Genomic DNA, 13,270 nt, shown 5'->3' on the forward strand with positions numbered 1-13,270 from the left:
AATATGCACTTGCAAATATGAAACCTTCTGAGCTTACGTTGTTTTTAATGTCCGGTTTGCAGCCAGCCAGCAGAAGAACCCTCGTGCTTTGGTTGTGACCATTCTGGCACGCGAGATGCAGTGGAGAGAAGCCGCCCTAAAGAAGAAAAGAACATGGTAGGCAGTTTTCCGTTTTTTTCGTTAGAATTAAGCTGTTGAGTGTTTTGTTGCGCTAGTTCGCGTCACCAAAAAACTAATCATTTCGTGCGGACTTTATATAGCATCGCGCGCCACCTACCACCTGGTCGATCGGGACTGTAATAATTAATATTATGCCATTTAGGGTCATAGTAAATAGTGCGCTCACATTTATTTACTGTAACTACCTAAATTATGCTGATTTTAATGAACCGTATGCCTATCTTAGCTAAAAAATCATTAAGTGATGTATTACATTATAATTATAACCTAATTCTAAGCTAATTTATACCTCAATATGGAGGCCCCTTCATTAATCTAAGTCGGGCCCAATTTCCACTGTTAGTGCCACCTTGCATCACTCTAAAGCAAGCTGCCCTACCCCCCTTTTAAAACTTTCATCATGCGCCAGTTCAAAAGGTTCAAGATTCGTAGCATCAGCGTTCAGCCCAAGTGGGAACGCGAATGCTTATGATTACCAGGCGGAAAATTCCGGGCCGGAATTAAAAGGGTAATGACACATAAACTTTAATCTCGCGTTTTTCTGCTGCAATTTATTGCTTGGGGCTTGTTAGTTATGATATTGTGTGCTTCAGCATGTGACAGATAAATAATTACAGACCCTTCATTATCGATCATTTCCCGTTTCAGTTTGAGAAAGCTCCGAAAACTAAGTGCAACTGTCGCCACCTAGCGTGTGCAGCTATTGACCCCGTACGCACACAGAAGTGTGACACACTTCCTCATGGTCCGCATCAAGAATTACTTTCGAATAAGAAACGGGACTGCAATGTAGCCAAACAAAACTTTATAAGCGTGCGCCACGGCCATGCACTCGCAATTTCCCGCTGAAAATATAGACTGCGGGAACAAACGCGGCAGAAGAAAAATGGCGGCTATGACATCGTCATAACTTGTTTTGTTCACTTCAGCGTGGTGAAGTGTGGGAAATACCTTCTAGAGTGTCGATGGAACGATGGTATCAAAGGCTCACGCGAACTTCAAAATTCTTTTAAAATACCTTCCTAGCCATATTCGCTGTTCATATTTTGCAGGTGATATACGAATGCTCCCGGCAATTGACCCCACAGACTATCTCGGCTGCGAAACTTTGTGTCAATGCCCCTTTAAACCTTCTTTATGCGTGCTTGGACATCCACTTACCTTGTTTTTTATGTACACATTCGCCTTGTTCTTGCATAGAACTTCTATTGTCCTACTGTAGCCTTTCCAAGCGGCCTCGTGCAGAGCTGTATTCCCGTGCTGGACAAAAAAAAAAAAGATCAATCGTTCAGTGAATCAATAAATGAATCAATCAGTCAGTCGGTCAATCAATGAATTATTTTAGTCGTTTCAAATTTACATAAAAGTGTGGTGAGTTTGTAAGCAACACCATGAGCGCTTTCAAGCACCGGCTGCAACATCATAGTAAGTATTTGTAATTGTTTGGCTGTTGCGAAGCTGTTCGTAATGCGCGGCTACGACAACTGCGTGTCGCCGCAGCCGCACAAATATGTCTTGCACGTGAGCATCGGCGTTGTAGCTTTGCGGTAATGACTTGCGGATAGACGTAAGACATTCCCTCAAATTTTGCTTTACTTTTTCGCCTCCATATATGTTATAGCAGTGCAGACTACGTGAAAACCTCGTCCCTTGTTTCAAATTGAAAAGTTCTGCAGGTACAGTTACAAAAGAAATGCGTTCCCTTTTAATACTTTCTCGTTATTTTTTTTGTATGCGTAGTAATGACTCGCCATAGTTCATGATTTCTAGTCCACAATTCTTGGATTCATCGTCGTCATGAAGTTCACACAATTAAATATCTTATCATCGCCTGTAAATGGTCCACTTCAGCTGTCTTCGCAATGCCTTACTACGTCATTCCCGAACATATCATGGGTTACTGCTACGAAAGGTCATTGCAGCGATCAGGCCCGCGCCACTTACGACGTAGTCTCAAATCGTTGTCCGAACGAGCTCTATCACTAGCAACCAAGCGTACTAACAGAAAGCGCAAGATACAGCGCAGCTTGCTGTTTGGCCTATCGCTTAGTACTTTTAAATCGACCGCAACGCTTTCCAAGCAATCTGCGCTGCATCACACAACAAAGCTCTTGTCCGTGACCCTGAATCGCTTGCCCCTTTTCTTTCCCAAACACAAAGCAAGGTCTTTCCAGTGCAGCACCCGCGTTGCTGAACTAAACGTTCTTGAGCCAACCTTCATCTTATCAAGCTCTCAGATAAACAACCGAACGCCCGACCCACTTCGCAGTACCTACGCCTACAACTTCGACCACTGAGCCGCGGGCACTCCCTCGTCACAAGCCCGCAATACCCGCCATCTCTCCAAACAATCGCAACTGCGGGGCCCGCATCACTCCTGCAGTGATGTAACCCCTCGGTGACTTAACCTCCGACCTTTTCTCGGACCTCACCGAGGCCAAGGTCACTGAGGCCGCGTGCGAGTGCATCGCGGTTGAGTCAGTTCAGATAATTAATGAGAGGAGGAAGAAGAGAGGGGAGAATGGAATGGAGAGTAGATGGTTTACTCCGCTGCCATTTTGTTTTATAGCCCTCTGGCGCGGTCGTAATCGCGGGACGAGTGCGTACGGTGCGGTGCGCTTTGGGGACAACATTACAGGGATTGATTCAAGCGTGTGCAAGTCACCTGCGCAGCAGTCAACTTTATCTCGTCACTCGAAACGCACTTGTTGATGTCTGCCTGGTTCGCAGAGTAGAGACACGACGATTGTTTTTCTTCCGAGGTGTCTCTTTTGTAGCTTTGCCTATATCTCGTTTGTCCGTATGTGGTTAGTAACTGTTACGAAAAGAGGTGAATGTAAGGACGGGTGCGCCTCGCCACGGTGGTCAAGTGGCTAAGGCACTCGGCTGCTGACCGGCGCAGGTGGCGGTATCAAATCCCGGCTGTGGCGGCTGCTTTTTCGATGGAGACGAAAATGATGTTGGCCCATGTGCTCAGATTTCGGTGCACTATATAAAACCCTAGGTGGTCTAAATGTCTGGAGCCCTGTACTACGCCACCTTACATAGTCATATGGTGGTTTCGGGACGATAAACCACACATTTCACTCAATTAATGATGGGTCTGTTGTTTACGGTAAACGCAAGCCAGTGTGAAACCAAGGGCGCGATTCTCAATGGGTTAATTTAGTGAACTATCTACTTTGGCAGAGCGCATTGAAATGCCCGAAAAAATTACGACACCATGGCGCTCTTGACTACATCGATGCACCAAACCCGCAAAATACATTCCAGCCTAAAAACAAAGGAAGTGGAAGATATGTACAATAAGAGGACACTAAAAAAAATTGGCAGATCCCACTTATAGCGGGAATTGATTATATGCGAAGCACGAATGAGGAACGTTGATATGTCACTTCAAATGAGCACAACGTTACGACGCGGACGTAAATTATGCCACACGACTTCAATGTCATGATTATCTTGTTTTGACGTGTCATTTACTTTCGTCGTCGACCCACGCTTCGTGATAACAAATTTGGTTATGTGGAGCTAGCGAAACAGCCACGAGCACGCTATGAGCTTCGCATGTAATCATGTTTTACATGACACGCATGTCATGATCATCATGTTTGAACCAGAATGGATGACGATATACGTTCGTCATCCATTCACGTCCCGTAATACCAATTATGACATATGTGAAGCTAGCGAAACAACCGAGAGCGTACCATGAGCATGGCGTGTAGTCATGACTTACATGACATGCATGTCGTGATTTCTACGTTAGGGTCTCTCACTTACATTCGCCATGCAATCATGTGATACCATACCAGTTTTGCAATATGTCATATGAGCGAAACCACCGCTAGAGCAGCAAGGCCATGAAACGTAAGCATGGTATTATGGACATATATCATAATTTTCATGTTATGACTAGTCACTTATGCTCGCCATACAGTAATGGAATGTTATAACAATTTCGCGATTAATACCAATATTGAAATGGTCAGGAGATCTAAAAGTCATAGATAGATAGATAGATAGATAGATAGATAGATAGATAGATAGATAGATAGATAGATAGATAGATAGATAGATAGATAGATAGATAGATAGATAGATAGATAGATAGATAGATAGATAGATAGATAGATAGATAGATAGATAGATTCGCTGAAAGTCATTGAAGTTCGCTAAAGAATGCTTCGCATTCTTAAAGAAACTTGACAAGCCTGAACTTGCGTACGAACCTGTTCAGATGCTTCAGAACGATGCAACGAATGCGTACCGACCTTCCAGGTTCGTCAACGTGATTAGAGTTCATTCATGGTCAAGGGCCTCCAAGATGTGCGTCTAAAAGCGGATCTCTGGAGGCAGCATGGGCTGCGGTGGAACGCATTTCATCTTTCCCGTTTGTGTCGAGTGTCGTGAAGGCTTCGCGACGTCAAAGTGACGTTGCAGAAGAAAGACCGGAAACGGGAGGCGCGCTGCTCGCCGAACTCAAGCGAATTAGTGGGGGCCAAAGTGGATGATCTAATGAGTGGATCCATCAAAAATCGCGCCCAAGTTAAGAGGCAACAGCGCACCCGTCAGCTCCTCCAGTCACCCATGCCCCTTCATAGGATAATCCCTCAAAGATAATCTTTCGCTTCTTAATGTGTTCGCTTTATGTGTTTATAGCAGCTGTTATGGCTCTCCTTCTTACTTGTCCCTCTTTCGGTCTCTTCATGGGTAACTATTACTACGTTAACTACCGTTTCCAGTGAAGATTACGACGTGGATATTAACTTCCGGAATGCGGAGTGAGCTTGTTCTACATTCCTCGCACTTGTCTTATAGCAGCGCGTCCACGACGGAGTATAGGCGCTATTAACGCGTCTAGTTTTTAATGTCGTGTGATTGGCCTCCCGAGGGCGGACCTAATGGATTCAAGTCTATCTTAAGCAGTTAGCCATGACTCGCCCAGCTCGTGTTTCTTCGCTTCCAGCGGCTGGCTCGTAAAGATTAGACTGGTTTACGAGGCTGGGCCAAAACCTGAACATGCATCTTCGGCACTGAGTGGGCAAAGCTGCTCACTTTTGCAGTACCCGCGTGTTCTCACAGCTCCGTCGAGCGAGTTCTATGCATATCACACAGTAGCTTTATTTCATACGTCGTGTGTGTGCTCTCCGAATGCGTTGATTCGATGTACTTGAATCACGAGGCCAAGCGCAATCAAAACTTGCAGGGGTGCACCGACCAATTGCATTCGCTCTCTTTCGTAACGTCCCACAGGATTTGAACGACTTTTTCCTCGTTACATCCGTGGAACAATATATTTAAGAAGCGTGGGTGAGTAGTGGGCAAAGCACACTGCAGTGCTGAATTCGTAAGCTGTCATGGCCCAATGAATAAAGAGAGCTCTAGTTTAGACTGTTCGCAATTTCAAGTGAATTCGCGCCAAAATCGGTAGGATGACCGTTATTGATCTTGATTATTGGTCCCCGCAAAATATGCTTTTGTGGCGCGCCCACTTTTTTTATATTGCATGCTCCCACGTGAATCAATTTGTACGCATTGCCCTTTACGAGCTCTATTTCACTACTTCTGCTTGATCGTTGTGTCTTTGATGATATGAATATGAGTTAAGCCGGTGTTGTAAAAGGTTCCAGAAATTTCGACGATCACGTGGTTCTTCAGCGTGCCTTGGCACTGCACATTACATGGGCCCCTATAGCACATCACCTTCATCGTCATGCGACCACTGCAACTGGACTCAAACCCACGACAATTCGGGCCAGCAACTGAGCATAATAACCACTGTGTGATCGAGACTCAATGTCTAACGTGCGTACAAATGGCATACCACCATTTGTTTTAACCCGCAGCAACATTTGCGCTCAGTGTTCATGGTAATGTGATCAAGTTGTTAGGTTCTCAGTTCATAGCATGAAAGCAGCAAGGAAGAGGCGAAATAAATAGGAGAGAGTGCTGCTCGGTACCCATTTTCTGGCTGTCCTAATGAAATTTGAGCATCCATTTGAATAGCGTAAATATGCCGTCTTGAGCTGCAATATTTTCGGAGGCATGTACCCTGTTCTACCAGACGGCCACGCCCATGCCAATGAACACGTCCTGCAGAATGTCATTAAGTTAATAAACTCAATAAATAAATAAATAAATAAATAAATAAATAAATAAATAAATAAATAAATAAATAAATAAACTTTTTTGATGTCGTGACGCGCAGAAACTTCTCTGTGACTGGGCTTTGCTTTATTGTTATATGTAAATCAATAAACCAGACTGCAATTAACATAATGTGTTTGAGCTGTTGCCACACCTCTGCTACTGCGCTCGGCTTTCAATGTGAAGCGTGCAGCCATGGAACGTGCAGTTGGTCATTTTGCCTTGAATTTTCTCGTACCTTTTTTGTAGTTTACTTACGTATGCTGCCTTGGCGACAGCGGACTACATTAAACTTGAGAATAAGCATTTTACCACTAAATTTTATGACTGTTTTTTAGTATTTTTAATTTTTTTTCTTAGTGAGGTACGTATGAAGTGGAACGAACGTCTTTGCTGATTCTTTTTGTCTCTTTCGCCTAACAAGCAGTAAATATTAAAAAAAAACAAGTAGGCAACAGTGTTCAGTTTTCACTTCTAAATGTGGTGCGAACGCTAAGATTCTCAAAACTTAAAACTCACTACGCCACCACGCCCTACATCAACCGTTGCGCCGGTCCAAAAAAACAAGGAATTCTCAATAAAATACGAACCAGTTTTCTGAGGACATACACACTGGAGTCGGTTTCGGCAACGCAGCTGAACGAACAGAATCCTGTTCGAGATTCCTGTCCGGAATCTTGTCCGAAGGCGCAGTAAAAAATTAAGTTGAATTCCGCACTCGAGGCCATGAGAATCGCATAAAAGTAAAGCTTTCAAATTCATGATGGAGAGCGTAGCGACCAACCTTATCAAACATCGGAAGCTCGTCGGGTGTGTCGTATCCTTGCACAAGTTCGCACAGCAGCCTGTTTCCTCGGTTCCGGCTGCGCATCCCCGAGCTCTTTAATCCCCAAATACTTTGCCGCGCCCTTACATAGCGAAGTGTTCCCATCGAGCTGCCCATGGAGGTGTCCAATAGCCTTACTTTGGGGGATTGAACTGTCACTTCATTTGTCATTTGCGAACCTTGGGACGTCGACTGCTACTTCCTACTTGTTCTGTGCTTGTTTTATTTCTGCGCTGACGATATGAAGCCTCAGCTTGTTAATGCTTGATAGTGTGCTTGTTGATTGTGTTGCATATCGAAACAAAAAAAAACAGCGTGAGAAGCCGGAGACTGAAGGGAACGCACGATTGCTCACTTAAAACTGTTTTTATTTCCAGTACTGCATGAAATGTATCGCATAAGCAAGGCACTGAGCTTGTTCCGCTTCGACTTATGTAGTATTGGGTGTCGTCTTGGAAAAAAGAGATAACTATCGTTGCTGTCACCGCTAGAATAGGAGTGGGGGCCATGTGTTTTGTGTGCAATGTTTGTACAACAAAAGCGCGATGTGTCCGTTATGTGAGTACAATGTGTGTGCAATGTGTATGCGATGAACGTGTGATGTCTGGCTTGTGTGTACGTTGTGCGCCAGGCGCACTGTCCTGCACGGACATCTTGACGTACCATTTCATCTTGTACGTCGACGAGGCAGTTGTGCTTGACCAGTAGCCGCACCACTTCCTCGTGACCCTCGGTAGCCGCCTGATGCAGGGGGGAGTAGCCACACTGTAATGAGATCAAGACAGGAAAGCCAAACCGGTTAAATTTCAGGCAACACAGTACACGACCATACCGCATTAATGCCATCTACGTAGTTTACAAAAAATATTATCTTAGCAGGTATACGTGCTTTGAAATAGCAGCAATGAAAGAGATGTAAAAGAAGAAAACAAACAAATGAGTTGTGAGACGGTTTTGAAGTAATATGAGGAGTTTCGCCGTGCCATACCACTTTCACTTTACCTCAGCGAGGCGCATGCAGCGATGGTCGTTTCAAAGGACAATTAAACGTTACAGATCCAATAGGCATGGTCAGGGTTCTTCAGTAAAGGGGTGGGGACGAAGCTTGACTGCACCCCGTTCTTCACCCGTGCAGCCCCCCCCCCCCCCTCCAATCCTAATCCTCCCCTGCTATCCACCAGCGCAAAGACGAGGTGCGTAGGGAGAATAGAGGAGGGTAAGGGCTTCTTTCCATGTGCGCATGCCCATTGAAGACTCACTTTTGGTTTGTGCCTGAGGTACAACCTTGGGATTGCTCGATCAACAAAGTTATTGCAATGTTGATTCATCAACTTCTTTTTCTGTTGCGACTAAAAGCTCAGCGCTAGTACGAGGGAGCCTTGAGGTCTTAAGATGTCACTTGAAGTCTTATCAAATACTCTCGTAACCAAAGTCGGCCTCAGGATCTACTCGCGCACACGCATGGAACTAACAGCGGCGTAACGCAGGTAATGGTGACCGATAAGCGGTGCGAGACCAATGGTTACCAAAACGCGGATGTCACGGCATGAGTGATTGGGAAACCGCGTGCATTTACATTGTCGTGCGCCAAATGCTTAGAAGTCATGAAGCCATACGTCCGAGAGAATGCAGCGTAATACGGTCGCTTCCTGCTTCGCGTGCGAGAACAGACTCGGCAGCTTTTGCCCCTGGTTGGCAATGCATGACATTCAAGAACTGTGCGTGTTTCCCATACGTCCTGCCCTGGCGCCAATTCATCTCAAGAAAGGTCTAGCGGCGTGGCACTGATTGCTTTATTTCCAGTAGAGTCCTCCGTCTTCGAGCCCACACTTGAGGACATCGCCTGCACACGGAGTCGCTTCGATTGTCCCGTCCATGGCACGCGAACAAGGACCACTCCAGCAGCTTCATTATTTACGACATGTCGCTCCCTCTTCTTCTTCTTTTTTTCTTTTCGTACTACCACCGCACGCGTGCACTCACTGCCAGGTGAGCCATGATTTATCTTCCCAAGTCTCGCTTCACTCGCTTAGTGATTCCGCAGTCCACCCCATGTTAGCTTATGCAGAAGAAGGCGACCTTCATTGCCGCCTCCTTCTCTGCCTTGTCGTTGTCTCCGTCGTTGTCCTAAATCTCGTCTGTGTGGCCGCCTCCTAGAGGGGTGGTCTGGTTTCTTGTCGGGCTGAAAACAGTGTAGGGTGTATATGGCGTTGCGGTCAAAGTGTGGGCGGTGCGGGCGTTTTTTTGGAAAGTAAACAAATCGTACACGCGCCTGCCTATTGTCTCCGACAAACAAGTCTCTTCACGCGTGCCAGCTACACGCCCGATTGTATGCAAAAGGGAAAGAAAATATGTAAGCGCTGCCAGGATGGGTAGCATATGTGTACAAGGTCTCGGACGTGAGCTTATTTATAGCTGCAGCATTGGTACAGTTATGTGTGTACTTTTTTTTCTCATGGAGGGGTCATGGAGGAAAGAACGGATGGGAAAGGGGAACGTGTCGTTTACTTAGGACGATGGTATTACTGCTCGGCAGTACTGCTGTAGGAAGCCTTAGGAATACGTAACTGAATGTTAGGTGACGCTGTAGGTAAGGTGCACAAAATATCGTGGAACGACATGCACATGAGGTTGAGTTTTTGGGGAACACGAGCCGCTCGTGCAAGCGTCTAAAACACTAGGTAACGTGTTATAACCATCGGTAGTTCGTCTTCAGTATTGACGTTCTATCCAAAATTTAGTCTTCGGTCTGAGAAGCACCTTCGTAAAAGCACCACCCAGTGCAATTTTCATTGTCTGTCATAAATGTCCCAAGCATAAGAACGCAATAAGCGGCAACTTTTTATAGGGAGTTATTAAACAGTGCGTAAGCATTGTTTGAATTTTCATTACTAGACAAACATGTGACTATGCAGTTCTCAGACAGTCACCGCCATTAACCCATATTAGCCATCACGAAGTGAACTCTAGCCTACATACGCCCGCTATACCCTACAGGCATGGTCGCTTGTTCTGGTCAGTGTAGTGGCTTTAGTTAGTCCACTGTGTGGTTTGCAGAGTTCGGGCGTGTTTGATTAGCACAGGAAAGACCCTGCATAAGACCGAGAAACACACAGGACGCCGCTCTATAATTCGAATTTCTTCAATGATAGTATGATATGGTTGCTTGTACAGCACCGAATGCATGGTATGATGACTTGCTTCGGTAACTGTACTGCTTTTTTCCATTTGTAGCGATGTGGTCATATATACTTACACAATATTCCCTGTATTCGTATATAGTATAAGTATATAGGGGCATTATTTGTAAGTTTTTTTGAAGGGAATACGTACCTAAATGATCATGACACAAATTGAAATGAATTAATAGACGAAAGAACCGCTCGCTTTCATTGAGGACCAAAGTTACAACCTTCAGCTTACTACTCCAACGATCCACTAATTGAGCTAACCTGACGGACGTTTCTTTGCATTTCTGTGCCCTGTGACGCGTTGTATACTAAGGATAGACAGGCGCATCTTTTTTTTTTTCTCAAAATACCCTAAAATGTTTTGACATTGAAAACGTCAAAGCGCTGTTAGCCTATGACGCACATTACGGTATACAATGAATATGTGATGAACAACAGGAAATGTGTCGCGCTGCACGCTTTTAAAATGACACTGAAAGATTTTTCTCGTATCAACCAACTAATTACTAATTCACAATGCCAAAACTACTACACTTTCAAGTAGAAGACGCTTTGTAAGCAAAAAAAAAAAACGCTCGAAAAGAAAACGTGACTGGCGACGGCACCTTGAGGTTCTTTCACCAATCGCCAAGACGTCATATATTTTGACAGAATTTCGGCTGCGTTCACAAGACTGACGGGGTCGTGGACGAATCAGTCGCGCGACGTGGGACGTGTTTTGCATCTCTCCGCAGCCAGTATTCACACGACGGGGGAGAATTCACTCAAGAAGGCATTATTGCACCATTGCTCCCGCAGGATCGCAACTGTGATTTGTGCCTCCGTCGTTTCGCGAATCGCTCCACGCAGACCAAAGCGGACACGCGGGAATGACTGACGTATACAGTGACGTATTACGCAGTTCGCTAGCTCGATTCGCGGTTTGGTCCATCGTGTGAACACCACTTTACAGGGGCCTGCGTTATGCCCAATATGGGAAAACAAAGTGCAATCTCTTCTAAGGGAGTGAAAAACTTTTCCTTTGTTTTTCTTTTTTAAGCCAGGTTTTCGGCTAGGTTATTATCTATTACTAATAAAAAACTTTTATAGTAAGTAGAGATCAGCGATCATCAAAATTTCATTCTAAAATTTTAACGTTTTCGATTTTTAAGTTCCTTTACTCTAAAATCGAATAATACTTTATAAGACCACTCAATTGTTGGCCGATCCTCCACAGTTGGTATGAGCAACAAATGAATGGCAACAAGAACAAGAACAAGTACTTTATATACCATGCTTCAAGAAATTTAGTAGGGGTATTGTGGCCAAAACACGAAAAAACGAAACACGTTGATATCAGCGGCGTCACCGTCGGAGATTTCGGCGGAAAATTTCAATGTGGCGCGTTCGGCATTTAATTTTCTCATGTACTGACAAGCTTATCTTGGCAAAATAACGAAACTAGAGGTCTCAAAGTATAATTGATTGTACCAAACAGATTTATTGATCTACTGTAGTGTCCCTTCAACGTCGTAATATTCAAGATGGTACGACGTATATATGAAATAAAGAACCCTAGGTTAATTCCGGTGCTCTCCACTACGGCGTCTCTCATAATCATATGGTAATTTTGGGACGTTAAACCACACGTATCGATCTATCACGTATATATGAAAGTTAATAAAGAAGTCAATTTGGGGCTCACATTTCTGGCTCCGTCTTTTTCACTTCTGCACAATGACAACCGCACCAAGATCAGTGAGAGTGAAGGTAGACGAACTCATTTTTCAGTTGATAATCTCTCGTTGTGGTCAGTTAATCGCTGACAAACCAACGTCGGGACGATGTCGTGATTCGATAAGTGACGCACCCCGAGCGTCCTCTTTAATTAATAAAACCTCGAACACGCTGGGAACGTGCTCGCGCTGCCATCTAGGATGCACGTTAGTCCTAGGGGGATGGACTTTATTGTCTATTTGCTGCTGTCTTGCACACCCTGACCCATGGCAATCAACATGACGCTGCGGACGCAACGAAAACGTCAAAATGTGCTTAGGAGAGGCGAGTTCTCGTAGAAGTGAATTGTGGTGCTTTTTCTTTTCTTTTCTCTCAATTACTGACTAGATGGCGAGGTCGTCTAGTCAGTAATTAGGGGCAAACGAGCGCGAGCAGTTAAGTATACTTAACGGCAGGAGGTTAAAGAGAAAAAAAGAACGTTGGTAATGGTGTTCGCGATTAAACGCCAACTTTGAGAACGTTGTACTGTTGGCGGGCACTGGAATGCCAGCACATGCTATGCGGCCCGTGTTTTCCCGTGTGAATGACGCCGAGAACAAGTTTCATAATTACGTTGAACCGCTAATCATGAAAAAAAAATGTTGCACGTTCTCAGTACGTGAAAAAGTTAATCTTGACGGCCACTGAATAAAGCTCATGACATTTATACAAAGCTCTCAAAAACGAGCCTAGCTCGTTACTTTCTGCTACGCAGTAACCATTCCCACACGCCACAAATATTTGAAAATTCCGCATAGTCCAGTAGTTATTGCTGGTTAACAGCTGGGCCGATCGAAGCAAGCGTCAATCAATCGAACCAAACGTGCACGCCATTTATACCTGCAGGAACTGTCGCATACGTTAATCGGTGACGTTAATTCAGTTATACTCCGACTGTGTTCAGACTATGTCGGTGTCGCTGGCTGTGTTGAAGCTGTTATGTTAGTTAACAGTGCAAAGAAATGATTTTCTTAGTTTGCCTTTTTTATCATCGGTCGTGTTTGCGTCACGCCTTCTTTATTGTTTTTGAGGTATTTGTTTTGGTTGGTTGCTTACTTGTTGTCGTCTTTGGTGATGTACTAAATTTGCATATAGGCAACGAATATTTTAACAGTTTGTATGGTTAAAGAACCCGATATTGCGTTTCTCTTACAACTTGGCTTCATCA

General features: G+C 44.6%; 1 protein-coding gene across 1 annotated transcript in view; it reads right to left on the reverse strand.

Annotated features, from left to right (window-relative positions):
• LOC119173795 (ankyrin repeat domain containing protein 6 diego) overlaps nucleotides 1-13,270 on the reverse strand; it is a 168,018-nt gene that overhangs the window by 18,542 nt on the left and 136,206 nt on the right. The window contains exons 4-6 of the mRNA XM_037424579.2: nucleotides 7,820-7,921; nucleotides 1,342-1,440; nucleotides 38-136 (exon numbers count right to left, since the gene is read on the reverse strand). Of these exons, the coding sequence (XP_037280476.2) occupies nucleotides 38-136; nucleotides 1,342-1,440; nucleotides 7,820-7,921 (300 nt within the window). The remainder of the gene's footprint in view (nucleotides 1-37; nucleotides 137-1,341; nucleotides 1,441-7,819; nucleotides 7,922-13,270) is intronic.

Source organism: Rhipicephalus microplus, chromosome 5 (assembly GCF_043290135.1).
Source record: "Rhipicephalus microplus isolate Deutch F79 chromosome 5, USDA_Rmic, whole genome shotgun sequence".
NCBI classification, from domain to species: Eukaryota; Metazoa; Arthropoda; class Arachnida; order Ixodida; family Ixodidae; genus Rhipicephalus; species Rhipicephalus microplus.